At 43.9% G+C, this 15,873-nt stretch overlaps 1 protein-coding gene across 2 annotated transcripts in view; it reads left to right on the top strand.

The window, feature by feature from the left end:
- ADCY2 (adenylate cyclase 2) overlaps positions 1 to 15,873 on the top strand; it is a 407,413-nt gene that overhangs the window by 280,205 nt on the left and 111,335 nt on the right. For both annotated transcript variants that reach the window (XM_046000686.1, XM_046000685.1), the window contains exons 6-9: positions 3,894 to 4,005; positions 8,759 to 8,886; positions 13,884 to 14,042; positions 14,868 to 15,000. In XM_046000686.1, coding sequence (XP_045856642.1) covers positions 3,894 to 4,005; positions 8,759 to 8,886; positions 13,884 to 14,042; positions 14,868 to 15,000 — 532 coding nt within the window. The remainder of the gene's footprint in view (positions 1 to 3,893; positions 4,006 to 8,758; positions 8,887 to 13,883; positions 14,043 to 14,867; positions 15,001 to 15,873) is intronic.

Raw genomic sequence — 15,873 nt, 5'->3', positions numbered from 1 at the left:
GTGGACAGTTCAAGAGTAAGTCCCAGGAGGTGAGGGCCTCTCTGGGGCCATCTTGGAAGCTGACTACCACACTGTCAAGGATTGGAGAAGCGCCTTCAGAGATCATTTAGAATATGTTTGCCGTGTCAAGAACACTGAAAAATAAAAAATAAGTTTAAAAAAATTCAATGTAAAAAATATTCAAAACTATAGTTGAGAATGCTAAAGTAACTTCAATACCTAAACTTAAAAATGTAAAAGCATACATAAATCACATGATGTACCAACTGTTTTTATAAGAAATACGAAAACACAATTTTTTCATCTTGGACAGGATAAGCAGAAGCCAAGAAGCAGACATGGTCAATGGATATTGTGGCGAGTCCTGTCAATACCTGAGAAGTTTCGAGGGGCGTTTTGGATAATAATTCTCATTAGCATTGTGGACAGTAAAGATCTGTTAATTCTTAGTTCTGCTTTGGCCATTCATTCATTCAAAAAAAAAATGGTTACTCTCTGTTAATGACATATCCCAGCTCTTTCCTCTTCTGAGGATGCTAATAATGTGCATAATCATGAGGAGGAAGAGAGGAGTTTCTAGATGGAAAAGTGCTTCCCGAGTCTTCAGCCTCTTCCTCTGAATCCTGCCGATAGTACAGAAACATTCACAAACCCATCCCATCTTTGAAAATCAACACAGGTCCCGTAATCCAATGCTACCGTCCAATTCTGAGACTGGCCCTTTCTCGCTTTCAAAGCCAAGATTCTAGAAAGGTGGTTCCTCACTCTCTGACTGGTCTTCCCTGTTTTCCCTCCCTCCTCTAATCCTCACCCTCTGCCGTCCACCTCCACCATGGCACAGAGCTCATGCCATCTCAGTTTGCCACCAACTGCCGGACTCCCAGATCTGAGTCGGACTTAGCCTCCGCATCCTTCTTTCTGATAGCTGGGTATGGTTGGCCAGCCGACCTTGCCCTCCTGCTTAAAGAATTCTCCCTTGCTGTAGACTCCCTCACCTCGTACTCCTTCTCTCTTCTTACCATGCCCTTTGCCATTTTCTCTTCCCTAAATCTAGCCTTTCTGCAAATGAGTGTTTACAGAGCTTTCTCCTAGCTCCTCTCTGTTCTCTCCACTTCTCATTCAGGACTTCAGTTACCATTTATGGGATACCAAGGTGCAGAACTCAGCCAGGGCACCTGGAGGGCGCAGTTGGTTGAGCGTCCGACTCTTGATTTCAGCTCAGGTCATGACCTCATGGGTCACGTGATCGAGCCTTGCACTGAACTCCATGCTGAGTGTGGAGTTCACTTGAGATTCTCTCTCTCCCTCTGTCCCTAAATCCCCTCACACACTCTCTCTTTTTGTCAAATAAATATTTTCAATAAGATGCAGAATTCAACCAGACCTTTCCACACTCACCTAATGTGTTTCTTCCCCTTAGACATTCCACCAACACCACCATCAAACTCAACCCAACCAGGGTTGAACTGGTCATCTTCCCCTCCAAGCTTGCTTTGACATGTTCAGAGCTAGGTTTGAGCCCCCTTCTCAACCAGAAACTGGGTCTTCATCCTCGATGCCTCCCTCCCTTAGTCACGCTGCCCGCCGTATCTGATCACGAACCACGCCTGAGTCATCCTTCCTGCATTTCTTCCATATCTGTCCGGTTCTCTCCATTTCGCCTGACAATCCTTCCACAGGGGCCTTCTGGATGAAAGGGCTATGATTCTAACTGACCTGCCTGCCTCCAGGTTGCTGTGGCCAGAGTGATCTTTCTAAGATGGTCATATGGTCAGATCTAGGTCGGGTACCGGGGTGATCCCAGAGACTACCCTGCTACCTTTCCTGTAACCCTTTGCACACTGCATCACCATGACCTGTTTACATCCTCATTCTCCTGGCTGCCGAGTAACTTTTGGTCCATCGTAACACATTTACAGCCAGCCTGTCGGGGAGGGGGTGGCTTTACCCACTACAGGGTTGGACCACAGGAAACTCGGTAGTGGTTGTCAACAAGAAGTAAGTTCAACCGCCCATCTGCACATTCTCCCTCCCAGTGCCGCCTTGGATCAGACACACTCTCTGAGCTTTTTCCTCTTGGACCAACGTCTGTGATCTCTGCTGCTGCAGGGTGCTGTGCGGGGGGTGGGGAAGGTTTGACGGCACCATCTGCACAGAGTGGAGGGTGCCGAGGCCCCTGCAGGCCTGGTTTCTTGGACCGGAGGGTTCTCCCCCAGCTTTTGTTATCAACAGAGAACCAAGTCTTTCCTTCAAGGTGAAGCACAAACCTCGTGCTTGGCGCAGCGAACGAGTTCGGCCCACAGCAGAGAGCCGGTTGTATTCTGCCATGTTTAATGTCAGTGCAGCGGCCTCAAGCACCTTCCCATTGTTCCCACTGTACCCATTCGGCAGCCGCTTCCCTCCCCACCCAGCCTCTGGCACCCACCCTTCTGGTTCCTGTCTCTGTGGTTTGACTACTCTAGGTATCCCATGTAAGTGGACTCCTACAGTGCGTGTCCTCTTGGGCCTGTGGCTTATTTCCCTCAGCACGTCTTCAGGGTTCATCCACATTGCCTCATGTGGAGGAATGCCGTTTCTTTTAAAGACCGTAAATATTTCAGTGGAGGGACTTCTTTGGTCCCTATTTCTTTACCCACCCGTCTGTTAGTGAACATTTGGGTTGTTTCTACCTTTAGATTATTGTGAATACTGCTACCGTAAACATGGGTGTACAAATACTGGTTTGAGTCCCTGCCTCCAGTTCTTTGGGTTGTCTTCCCAGCAGGGAACTCAGTGGGCCATCTGGGAATCCTGTTTCTTTTGCTCAAGAACCACCATACTGTTAGCTAGAGTGGCTGCCCCGTTTTCCGTTCCCACCAGCAATGCACAAGGGCTCCAATTTCTCCGAGCCCTTGACAATATCTGTTACTTCTCAGTTCTTTGATAACGGCCATTCTAATGGGTATGAAGTGGCAGTCAGTTTTGTCTCAGGGTCTGTCTGAAACCATGTTATCTGAATCCCCAACAGCCAGCAGGAATTTTAGGCTTCTTTGTGAGGCCCTTATACAAATCAGAAGCATGTCGTTGTATGGAAAAGTGATATCGCACATCCTGGGGCCGTGTTTCCCCATCCTGACCCCTGAAGGTTAATGAAACACAGACACAACTCAGAGAAATCGGACATCTGTCCCACTAGCATGTACGTCCCATGGAGGGAAGCTTTCCCAGGCTCATCACCAGCTAACCTTCCCACCCCCCACACCCTCACTGGTTATCACTGTGGTTGGACGTTGCTAGAGTCCTTCCTTACTTTCTTAACTCCCCTCCTGCCCTCACAACACTCTGAGTTTGAGGGAGACGTACTGTATCTGCTTCATCCTGGCAAGGAGTAAGTCATTCAAAACCTTTTGTTAAGTACTCTTTCTTTTAGGAAGATTGTTGGTCTTTCTTCAAGTCAGTAAAAACAGAATTTGCTTTTATTATTTTGTTTCCTTTACTTCAGAAATTCTTATAAAGTAAATGCACGTAACAGTGCAAACAGAGGCATGGGCCATTGATGCCTGAATTCCGCCAGAGTAATGAACTCTCAGAATGAATACCGCGTAAACCAGGGAGGGAGGCGGGACTGTCCTTCAGGGAATAAAGGTCATTAGTTGGAATGGACAGAGTGCATCATGTGATTTTTTTTTCTTCTCCAATTTTAATTATAAAAACTCAGCATTAAACAAAAAAAATTTTTAATAGGAAAGTTTGGCAAAATGTGTATGTATTTCCTATCTGGGGAGATGACATTTTTCTTGTAAGAGACAAATATAAATGTAAAAACTATATACTCTTTTAAGGGAGAAAAAAAAAAGTATCATTACTTCTTAACAAGCACGAGCTTGCAAACGCTGTTCCCCTTGTGCCCACAGCATCCTGTACGCTGACATCGTTGGCTTCACCCGGCTGGCCAGTGACTGCTCTCCGGGAGAACTCGTCCACATGCTGAACGAGCTCTTTGGAAAGTTCGACCAAATTGCAAAGGTGAGTAGTAGTGAGTCCCTTCTACTTCGAGGCTTTCTAGACTCGTGGCTTCCTTTTTCTCTGGTCCCTTATCAATTCTTTGTTTTTCATAGAGCACCACTTAGAACTGGTGTTTATAGATTTGTAGGGTTTATTTGCCATCGGGCTCTGATGAGTCTCACTTCTCGGGGATGAGAAATGTCGGAGCGTATAATTAGCACATGTTTGCGTCTATTTTTAAAACTTCTGCTTATAGAGAGCTCAGCGCACATAGTAAATACACTCATGATGGTGAGTTTACCATGAGCAGCCTCTGCCCAGTGCTGTTCTAAGATCCTCTTTTTAGGCATTTCCATGTCAGGAGTTGGAAACAAGACTGCCTCTCCTCCAGTCGTAACTGTTCATGTATTCAGCACCCCGGGAGAGCCCCTAAAGTAGGATGCATGTTTCCCACCGCAGCCCTTTACTTGCTGTTGTCCCATTAATAGCCACTGACCCGTGGGCCCCGTGAACAGAACTGTGAGTTCCGTATTTCCGTGCATACGCGTATGGAGAGGAAATGGTGACAGGCCATCTAAAACCTTCCAGAACGTGCGTATTTACTGGGACCATGAGGGTGACTGGTGGGAAGAGCGGTAAGAGTTATTTCCTCCCTTGCCAGCCCATTACTTCCACCTCATAAAGCATTACTGGTCAGCCTCGTGCTTTCTTTGAATTATTTCCAGCAAAAAAAATACTTCATTATGCTGATTAAAATGAATTATTTATATATAGAAGAGAGAGTTGGTCCCAAATTTAGTTCCCTGCAAGATTGCTCTCACTTTTAAACCATACAGAGCATTTCCAGGCAAGCCTCTTAAGAACAAACGTGACTCGCTGATGTTCACAGGGTCGCCCCTGCGTCAGGCTCCCCCGGAGGTGCCTTCTGCTGCCAGCCTGACCGTGAGGGATCTCACTGAGTTTTTGTTTTTGTTTTTTTTTAAAGCCGTTGGAGTATAGCACGGCTTTCTTCCCTTTACCAAATCAGAGAGAGAGGTTGAGTTTGTTGGGTGCTTATGTTTAGAAAAATAGGAATTAAAGCTTAAATAATGTCTTTGAAGTTTGAATTAATAAAGTGTCATTTTTGTCACATCAGGAAGAGACATCCCAGTCTTGGCAGGTAACGGCATAGCTCTAGTATTAACCTGCCATTCTTCCTCTGGGCAAGTCTCAGGGTCTGAACGTCTCCTTTTTATATATTTTTTATTTTTTTATTTTTTTAAAGATTTTATTTATTTATTTGACCGAGAGAGGCAGAGAGGCAGGCAGAGAGAGGGAGGGAAGCAGGCTCCCTGCTGAGCAGAGAGCCCAATGTGGGGCTCGATCCCAGGACCCTGGGACCATGACCCGAGCCGAAAGCAGAGGCTTTAACCCACTGAGCCACCCAGGCGCCCCTGTCCCCTTTTTATAAAGACACCAGTCATATTGGCTTCGTGACCCACATAAGTCCTGTATGACCTCATCATAACTAATCATGTCTGTAGACTCTCCAGGTGTTAGGACTTCAGTATGTGAATTTGGGGGAGACAAACTTCATTGCTCATAACAGAAGTACTTAGTGTGACCTTCTGTTCCTCCCCGAGGGTTTGAACAAAGGACTGTCTGGGCAGTATCGGATTAGAGCCTAGGGTGGCTGGGTCCACCCACTGTTAGTACGGAGAGACAGAGAGAGCGTGTTTAGGAAACCGGTTCGTGCCTCATGTTTAAACAACATGGCGGTGGACACGATCGTAAGGAAACGGCTCAGCCGGTTGAGGGAATTTTGCATACAGCACATAACTAAACTAAGAACCCAACATCATGCATTTGTTTCTTAATCTTTTAAACTGCTTTATTGAGGTATAATTGACATATGAAAAACTACATGTTTAATATATGAACTGTAATGACCTTGAGGATAAGCATATACCTATGAGCCATCAGTGTACTCTATGTTTAAATATATCCACCACATACAAAAGTGTCCTCTTGCCCGCAATATGTATTAATGATGATGATGTGATTAAAACACTTAACATAAGCTCTACCTTCTTAGCACATCCTGCAGTATACGGGACAGTATTGTTAACAGTAGGCGCTGTGCTATCTCGGCCGTAGATCTCCAGCACTTACTCATCTCACACAAAACTGTGTGCCCTCTTACCCATACCCCCCACTTTCCCCTTCGCTCAAGCCTGGCATCCACCAGTCTACTCTCTGCTTCTGTGAATTTGACTATTCTAGATTGCTCATATAAGCGAGATCCTGCAGTGTCTATCTTCTGGATGTCCTGAATAAAGTCAGGCTTATTTCACTTAGCAAACTGAGTTCAAAAGCACATTTAAAGGACTGCACGCAATGACCAGCTGGGATTTATTTCTGGATGCAAGGATGGTTCAACACACAACTCAATCCACATGACAGACCACAGTAACGGAATGAAGGCTAGAAATTACATGATCAGTAGATACAGAGAAAGCATTTGATAAAATTAAACACCCCTTCATGATAAAAACTCTTAACTGATAACACATAAAAGAAACTTACCTCAACAAAATAAAGGCACATACGAAAAGCCCATAGCTAACATTATAGTTGATGGAGGAAAATCGACAGCTTCTCCTCCGAGATTGGGAACACGGCAAGGAAGCCTGCACCCACAACTCCTGTTCGACACAACCCTAGAAGTCCTAGCCAGAGCAGTCAGGCAAGAAAAAGAAATAAAGGGCATCCAAATCAAAAAAGAAAAAATAAAATTGTCTCTGTTTGCAGATTACATGATCTTGTGTGTAGAAAATCCTAAAATATAAGCAAAATCTGTTAGAACTAAGAGATAGGGGAGTGTCTTGGTAGCTCAGTTAGTTGGGTGTCAATTCTTGATTTTGGCTTAGGTCATGATGTCAGGGTCGTAAGATCAAGCCCTGTGTCAGGCTCCAAGCTCAGCTGGGAGTCTGTTTCTCTCCTTCTCCCTCTACCACGGCTCCTCCCTCCACTCGGGCTCTCTCTTTTTATCAAATAAACAAATATTTTTTAAAAAAGAACTAATCAACAAATTCAGTAAAGTTTCAGGATACAAAATCAATGTACAAAAACCAGCTGCATTTCTTTATACTAATAATGAAATATCTGAGAAGGAAATCAAGAAAACAATCTCATTTACATTAGCATCAAAAAGAATAAAATACTTAGGAATAAACCTAACCAAGTAGGTGAATGACTCATACATGGGAAACTATAAAACATGGATAAAAGAAATCTAAAAAGACACAAATAAATAGACATCCCGTGTTCATGGGTTGGAAGAACTAATATTGCTAAAACGTCCATAATACCTGAAGCCTGGACAGAGTCAGTGCCATTCCTGTCAAAATCCCCGTGGCATCGTCTACAGAAACAAACAAAAAAATCGAAAATTCATACAGAATCGCAGGAGACCCCAAACAGCCAAAGAAATTTTAAGCGAGAAGAAGAAAGCTGGAAGCATCACACTTCCTGACTTCAAAATGAGTTATGAAGCTCCATAATTAAAACAGTATGATACTGGCATTAAAAACACACACACAGACCAGTAGAACAGAACTGAGCCCCAGAAATAAACACATGCATATACGTATACGGTCACTGGTCTTTGATGAGTTTGCCGAGAATTCACTTTTGTTAATCTCAGTGTGTTCTAGATTCAGAATAGCTACTTAGGAAGTATGGGACAGAAGCCCTATTAGTATATAATTTTTTTCCTTTTTAGTGCTTCTGAGATTTTTCATCAGGAATTAGTAAGCACATCGTCTCCAGCACCGTAGATGAGTATGAAAATATGCCCTAGCTTGTGGGTTCTCTATCACATGGGGAAGAAATGTGCAAAATCTTCAACAAACCTAACATGTACTTTATGACAAGAAAATCTTACATTTGTTTTGTTATTTCAGATTTGTTCATTTTATACATAAGCCTATGTTTAGTGTTAAGAAGGAAAAAGATCTGTGTTTGGCACATTTTTAGGTTTTTTTTGTTTTGTTTTGTTTTTGCTTCTTTTTCTTTTGCCTTTCTTCTTTTTCTTCTTTTTCCTTAGTGACCAGTCTATAAAGTAACTAGAAAAGTTAGAAATGCATGTAGGATTTAGGCATATGAATGCAGCTAATCTCAATATCCCAATATAAAAACCACCCCGCCAAGAAAAATAGTGAATACCACTTTATATTAGAACAGTTTAACCTAAGGTCAGAATTAAGTTTTAAATGACTTGGCAATGTCGAATGGTGGCTTTTTACATTATAGAGATGTTTATCAGAAGCTACGTTCTCAGGTAAGAATCTGCTTTGGCTTTAAAATAAATGAAGAGAACCATGAGCATAGTAGGGAATGACAGACAATTCTAATCCCAGTCAAGTTCTGTCACCGTTCACTGTCCTGAGACTCCGCTCTGCATGGAAGATCTCATTTCGCTGCCAGTGCTTGGAATGTTTGGGCTGGAGAGAATGATCCTGTCATTATGCTCCTCTGCTACTGTTCAGAATAAATCATTCCAGAACATTCTCTCTGCTTTCCTTTCCTTCCCCTTCTCCTGATTCTCCCTGCTTTGGCAAATGGGCGTGCAGGTGAGGGTGGTTCACTTTTCTTGGGTCACGAAGGGAAACACAACCAGTGCTCATTTTCGCTCCTACAAACCCTAGGTCACTGTGATGGTATCACTAGAACTAGCATTGGATGACATTCGGAAAATCCGAGTGCCGCTGAATGCTGTGATTTCTTCTTCCAGGAGAATGAATGCATGAGAATAAAGATTTTGGGAGACTGTTACTACTGCGTGTCCGGACTCCCCATATCCCTCCCGAACCACGCCAAGAACTGTGTGAAAATGGGGCTGGACATGTGTGAAGCCATAAAGTAAGTGAAGGCACCGTAGGGTCCTTTTTAACTGTTAGAGAATCTCTAGTTATGATTCTCCCTCCCGACTGTTTCTGTTTTTCTGATACTGGGATTAAAAACATTATTGAGCCTTTAAATGTAAGTATACAGAGACACAAATACGGGTGAGTAACTCAGTCCAAAGTAAGACTTCTGTAAGTGTTTTATTGTTAGGGTTCGCCTTGGAGTACAGGGAGACCGAGGGAGACATCTGCGGGCAAGGAGAGTTTGGGTTGTTTCTAAAGTGATTTTTTTTTTCATTGAAATATCCTCTTTCATCTTAAGGAAAATCTCTGTGCTCTCACCATCTGACAAACAGTTTCTTTTTTTTCAAGGTTTTACTTAAATTCCAGTTAGTTAACATACAGTATATTAGTTTTGGATGTGCAGTTTAGCGGTTCAACACTTCCGTACAGTTTCCAACAAACAATATGGCTGCACTCAAGTTGTCAGGGAGAAGGTAGTTTTCATGACAAGATCGCAGTGCGGTAAAGTGCCAAAATTACTGCATCAAGGCAAAAAGGCTCCGCTCTATAAATTTAGTTTCAGTTTATATACATAGAATATGTTTTCTGTATTGTATTTATAGTTTCTTTCATCATAATTCTGGAGAGGCTATCCTTATGTCAAATCATGTTACCGTTGACAAGTACCAGATAAAAGTCTTGTAAGATACAAAATTAATTTTTGTTACCGGGGCCATAATACACTTGTTTAGTAATGCCTGTGGTAGAACCCAGAATATTCTCATTCACGGTAAAAGTTCTTGTTTGTTGATTATATGACTGAAAGATTTTAGTGTATTGGGTTTTTTGATTGCCTATTTTAGTCAAGTGATTTTCCCTTCTCCTGCACACATTTTCAGTCTCAATGGGACAGGAATTATGTGGCTGATGCCCTGTTTCCTTGTCTCAAGTGTAGAGTCAATGGGGCTCTCAGTGGGAGAGCAGCTGGTCAGGTTCTCACGTGTTTAGCCACTATGGATGTGGGTCACGTACGAAGTGAACTGTACAAGTTAGCAGCTGGCTTCCCCAGGCCGGTCCAGAGAGAAGCAGGGAAGCCCACGCTGCCTGCAGTGGGGACTGGTGATCTCAGTGCTCCAATCCTCTAGGTCAGTAGCAGTGACAACAGACCACTGTGGACAGATCAGTCGAGGGAGGCAAGGGAATTCAGTGGAAGTGAATTAAAAGCAGAGATGGGTGGATTACTCAGTGTTGGAATCACCTTGTCCCTCCTGCTTGTTCCCCAAAATAACTCATTTGTCTTTTCTGACATGAAAAATATTTTTACTTTGTTTCAGACGTAATTAACTATTTCCAACACTCAGGTCTAGACAGTGTAAGTGAATCTAAATAGTAAAACTAAAGGTTTTCTCCAATTTATAACCTGCCCTTGGAGGCGATCTCCCTGTAGGTTTCCAACACCAGATGAAATGGGTTCTAGTTGGAGAAAGGGTTTTTCTAATGTACTTATTGTGCGCATCAATAATATATCAGATTACTGAAGCCTGATTCCTGCTTTTGGGTCAACTCTTTCCCAGTTCTATTACATTTCCGTTATTCCAGCACATTGAAGAGCTTTTAGGAGGAAGAATACTTACATTCTGCTCACTGGCATGTCAGCAGCTCATCAGTAATATTTTTTCTGTTATATTTTTTTTATCATGGTAACGTAATACCTAACATAATTACTGCACCATGGCATTGTTACATGTACAATTCAGTGGCATTAAGTACATTTAAAATACGCACAACCTGCACCACGGTCCACTTCCAGGACCTTGTCCTCAACTCAGTCAGAAACTTCATACCCACTGAGCAGGAACTCCTCATTCCTCTCTCTCCCCAGCCCCTGACAACCCCTTTTCTACTTTCTGCCTCTGCACAGTTGACTTTTCTAGATGCCTCGGTGTGCGTGGAATCCCACAATATCTGTTGGCTAGCATTTGCCTCATTTCACATAGCGTAATGTTTCCAAGGTCCATCCACATCCAATGTGTCAGTCCTTCGTTCCTTTTAACGATGGAGTAATTAAGTCCATTATAGGTGGATACCACATCTTATTTATCCATCCATGCTGGATACTAATATCTCATGTCCAGAATCTCAGCAGTGTTATCAGATTTGAGGAACTTTCCAGAACTCTTGCTTCTAACCAAACTTGAGCTTCAACTCCGGCAATGAATGGTTGGTGCGTCTCTGTGCTCTGCACTCACAGGTCAAGGGCATCCGTGTTCTCTCTCTGTTAAATTCACCTGTTTGGCTTCTGTGCATTTGACAAAGTGATCAGTCATAGGTTGTTTTCTGGCACCTTCCGTAAAGGGCAGGGACAGAGAGGGCATCTCAGCAAATGTTAGGAATTCTTTATTCTTCTAACATACAAGGGGAAGTATTTCCATTCCCATGTATGAACCATAGGATGAGGCTGAATATGAAAATTCTAGGTTTTTAAGAGAGAACGAGTACACTCAGACTTGGAATTTCGCCAGGTGACCTCAGGTTTTGCTGGGAGCCAGGAACATGGGTCCAGGAGTGCTTGCCTGTACTTTTCCTCCGTGTTGGGACCTCCCCACGCGTTCAGTACCTCATTTTCTGTCAGCAGAAGAACCACCACAGAGCACGTCAGCTGCGGTTTGGAACATCCCCAGTGCTTAGAGAGGTTTCTTTTTTCCCGTCATGAAAATGTAAACTTCTCAACGGAGGAGGTAATAGGCAGAGTTCTGACTTTGTTAGTGATTAGGGTTCCTCTTGAACTGGAATGGTTGTCTAATATGGTCACAAGCTTGGGCAACTATTGCGATATTTTTCTAGAGATCACACAGGCTGCATCCACATGCATTACAAGACGTGGTTAGTCAACTCATCTGAACCCTTGACCAATCCATTTTTCTAAAAAAGACAACAAAGGACATGGAGATGGTTTTAAAGAGGGTATTAGGTGAAGCAAAATAAGACAGAGAAAGACAAATATCGTATGATTTCACTCATATATGGAATTTAAGAAATAAAACGTGAACATGGGGGAAAGGGAAGAAAAATGAGATATGATAAAAACAGAGAGGGGGGCAAACCATAAGAGAATCTTAACTCTAGGAAGCAAACTGAGGGTTGCTGGGTGGGGGATGGGGTAACTGGGTGATGGACATTAAGGAGGGCACGTGATGTAATGAGCACTGGGTGTTGTATTCAACGGATGAATCACTAAATTCTACCTCTGAAACTAATAATATAGTATGTATGTTAATTAAATTGAATTTAAATTTTAAAAAATTTTTAAGTCAAATCATTCACCAGTCAGTTCTGTTAAAATGGTCAAATATAAAGTGCGCCATCCATCCTTCTTTCCCTCTTGACTTTCTACTGACCGTATTTGATCAACAGAAATGTCATGTGGTTGGAGCCATTCTCTCAATAACAGAAAACCTAAAGAACCATTACGAGTCCAATGTCAAATTTTTCAGGATCATTATCTCCCAAAGATAGAAGCACAGTAAAAGCCTTCAAAAATGACCTGCGTCGATTAGTAAACTTATATCCAGTGTCCCCGTTGTGTCAGACCCTGAAGCCCCGGTGGGTGTAAGGTGTGTCTTCGTGGGGCTATGTGGACACAAGATGGGAGAGCCGACTGGACTCGGGGAGGCTGGCGCTCCAAGAAGGGGTGACCTCATCAACCTAGGAGGTTGTCAGGAGAGGGAGGCTCAGAGAGCGGAGCCATCTTGAGCAAAGACCCAGAGCTGAGGACCATATGGTCCCCAGGCAAGGACAGAGCGACAGGGGCGGCTGTCCAGTGTCGTGTGGAGTCCCTGGCCCATCGTGTGGGCAGGAGGGAAGGGTTGGATGACTTGCGTGGTACCAAATAGGTTGTGATTTTTTGTGTGAGAAAAACAGAGCAGGATGATAGGGAAGGAGGAAATGATGGGAGGAAAGAGAATGGGAGGGAGGGACCAGCTCTGTAGACGTCCTTTCTTTTTACCTTGTAGGTCCATTTCTTCTTGTCACTTCTTACCACTTTTAGCGTGCTCAAGGGATGCCACTGTGTCACTGAAGCATGACATCCATGCCACCGGCATGTTGCGATGCTTGTTTCCTGCAGCCCACACCTGGTAACCTGTGCCCTGCTGGGTTGCCATCAACGCGATCGCTTCCCTCCACATGTGCTCCGGGGTAGTTCTCTCCATGCACCTCGGGACACCTCCCTGGATGCTTCTCCTGCTGTCATAGCTCACTGATAAATACATTCAGCTGGCAGCAATAAACCAGCTTTTCCATGTCCCGTTAAAGGAAGTCCTTCATTTGTCTCTGTAAATGACTTACTGATCAGGTCCCAAAGTATTTTTAAAATGATTGTTTTTAATTAGTTTCTTCTTAATGATACCTTCCTTACACGTGATTAAAACTTTTTAAACAGTTTTGTTGTTGTTTTTGTGAAAGACTGTGCACAATGAAATGGTTTAAACTCATGGTTACTTTTTTTGAGAAATTCCTATTCGGACTGAAGTCATTAGGCTCACAAATACGGTGCCTTGTCTCTTATCAGCAGAAAATATTCCCTGGGGACATGCATCGTGCTAAGTGCTAGAATCATAGACGGCATCTCAGACTGTTTCTGACAGTACAAGGCAATGTCACGTGATTCTAGTGTGAAAATTTGGAGCAGGTGTCAGCAACTGATAGGTTTCTGATAATACATATTTGTTGAAAAAGTCAAAGCTACAGCTGAAATGCTCATCGGCACCAGCGGTCCGGCCTGACATGGCTGTTGTAGCCAGGGCCACGGAGCTCTTGGTCCAGTCTGGAAGCAACCAGAAAGAAACAACCTTTCTCTTGGGCTGGAGCAGCTATCGTCTGCCACAGGAGGGAGTCCTGACTCTATTTCCAGCAGTCTGAAAAATTCTGAGTGACACAGTGCCCTGAAACCTGGCCAGGAGTCAGAGGAAGGGTGTTTCCAGGTGGTGATGCTTCTTTCCTTCTCTTCAGGAAAGTGAGGGACGCCACTGGAGTGGACATCAACATGCGTGTGGGAGTGCATTCTGGCAACGTCCTCTGCGGGGTGATTGGTCTGCAGAAGTGGCAGTATGACGTGTGGTCACATGATGTTACCTTGGCCAATCACATGGAAGCCGGAGGGGTCCCTGGGTAAGGCCAGTCTGGGTTTCCCTCTTCGAGCTGTGGGCAGGGTGAGACGCGCTGGGCAAGCAGATTGACAGCTGTCGGCCGGCTGTCTGATGGTTTCTGATGCCTCGGTCAGCATCCCGTGATCCCTGTGCAGCGACCCCTTACATGAATTAGATTAACACGAACCCTCAAGTCTCAAATCCACCACCCCACGACCCATGGTCAAAGACTCTGGCTATCAGATCGTAAATTACTTGCGTTTGTTTGCAAGTGTGTGACTCGTGACTAGATGGAAAAAAGGTGTTTTTTAGTGCAGTGAGATGTGGCATTTCTCTATTACTGGAGACCTCTGAAGCCAGTGCTAGTGAAATGAGCAGATGGTACCATCTCCCTCCAGTTAGAAGAGCCTGGTTCAGACAAGAGAATTTTGATGGACATGCTATAATTCGAAGAAATGTGGAAGCAAGCACTGAGAAAGAAAATCCGTACTTTAATACGCATCAGCACACTCCCTAAAATGCCTTTGGCCTGTGTTTCGGAAAAAATGCTCACACACAAAACTTCCTTCTAATCGAGTTTTATTTGCCATCATTCAGCACACCCACTGGGCAGGTTTCTGTGAGTGCAGAGAAGCCGGAAAAGTTAGTATCTCGTGACCTCTGCCAGCATCTTCCCAGAGCCCTGTTTAATAAAAGATAAACCTATATTACAGTCCATTTTACCAAGAACATAGAGCCTTTCCTTCCTTTGGGGGAGAAGAAATTATTTCTAAAATCACAAGTAAATGGAAAAACCTCCATGTTTATCCTTACCTATCTTGACTGTGATTTTAAAATGGCATTTCAGACGCGTCCACATTTCTTCTGTCACTCTGGAGCACTTGAACGGCGCTTATAAAGTGGAGGAAGGAGACGGTGACATCAGAGACCCGTATTTAAAACAGCACCTGGTGAAAACCTACTTTGTAATCAACCCCAAGGTCAGTGTTGTTTTAAAGAGTCTGTAATTACCTTGTGACTTCTGTGATGAAGATAGAAAGGGGCAAATTACTAATACATAGACACTGATAAGTGTTTTTAGTCAAGAATCTGTTGAATGCTTTGCTGGTCTTTGCCCCTAAAATGACTTTAAATGCATGGCAGTTTGATTATGGCACATGGTTTATAATCATAGACTAAAATATTTATTTAAGGAACAGTTGAAAAGAATCCCTTGCTCCTGTGGTAAGGTCACCGTCTGTGTGTTGGGTTATCAGTGTTAGGGAATGTGTACGTTAGTCCCCAGTGCTTCTGGAAGTCTCTCCGTGTGCCCACCCTGGCCACTGGGAAACTACAGATGATGAAAGTCAGATGAGATGAAGTAGAATGAACATAGATGAAGAAGGAAAGGAAGAAACTTCTAGAAGATTAACCACGAAGTGTCATTGGGTAGACGTGGTTAACTTGGAGGCAGTAAGCTCCTCGTTACCTGGAAGTCTCCCCAGGCCACCCGGAGAGTTAGGAGCCGTCTCGTACTCTGTTTACACCAGATGTCAGGCCCAAGCAAGGGCTTCCAGCTCTCCTTTCTCGTCGCCCTTCTCAAATTCCTGCCAAATGAGTGTCACTGCTATTTACAGATAAAGAATCTGAAGCTCCCAGGGGTTATGTAACTTCCCCCAATCACACAGCTGGTAAACGGTGCAGTCTATGGGCAAGAAACACCTCCGAGCTATCAAAGGCAATCTCTCAGCATCAACAAGGTCAAGGGCATGGGTGCTCCCTGGTGGTGGCTTCCCTGAAACTCCAGGTTCGCCTCTGGAGACACACGTCCAGCTCACCTGATGGTTGATCGGGAGACAGATGTGTGTCAGGAC

Source organism: Meles meles, chromosome 3 (assembly GCF_922984935.1).
Source record: "Meles meles chromosome 3, mMelMel3.1 paternal haplotype, whole genome shotgun sequence".
NCBI classification, from domain to species: domain Eukaryota; kingdom Metazoa; phylum Chordata; class Mammalia; order Carnivora; family Mustelidae; genus Meles; species Meles meles.
This window is presented reverse-complemented; position numbering and strand designations above follow the sequence as displayed.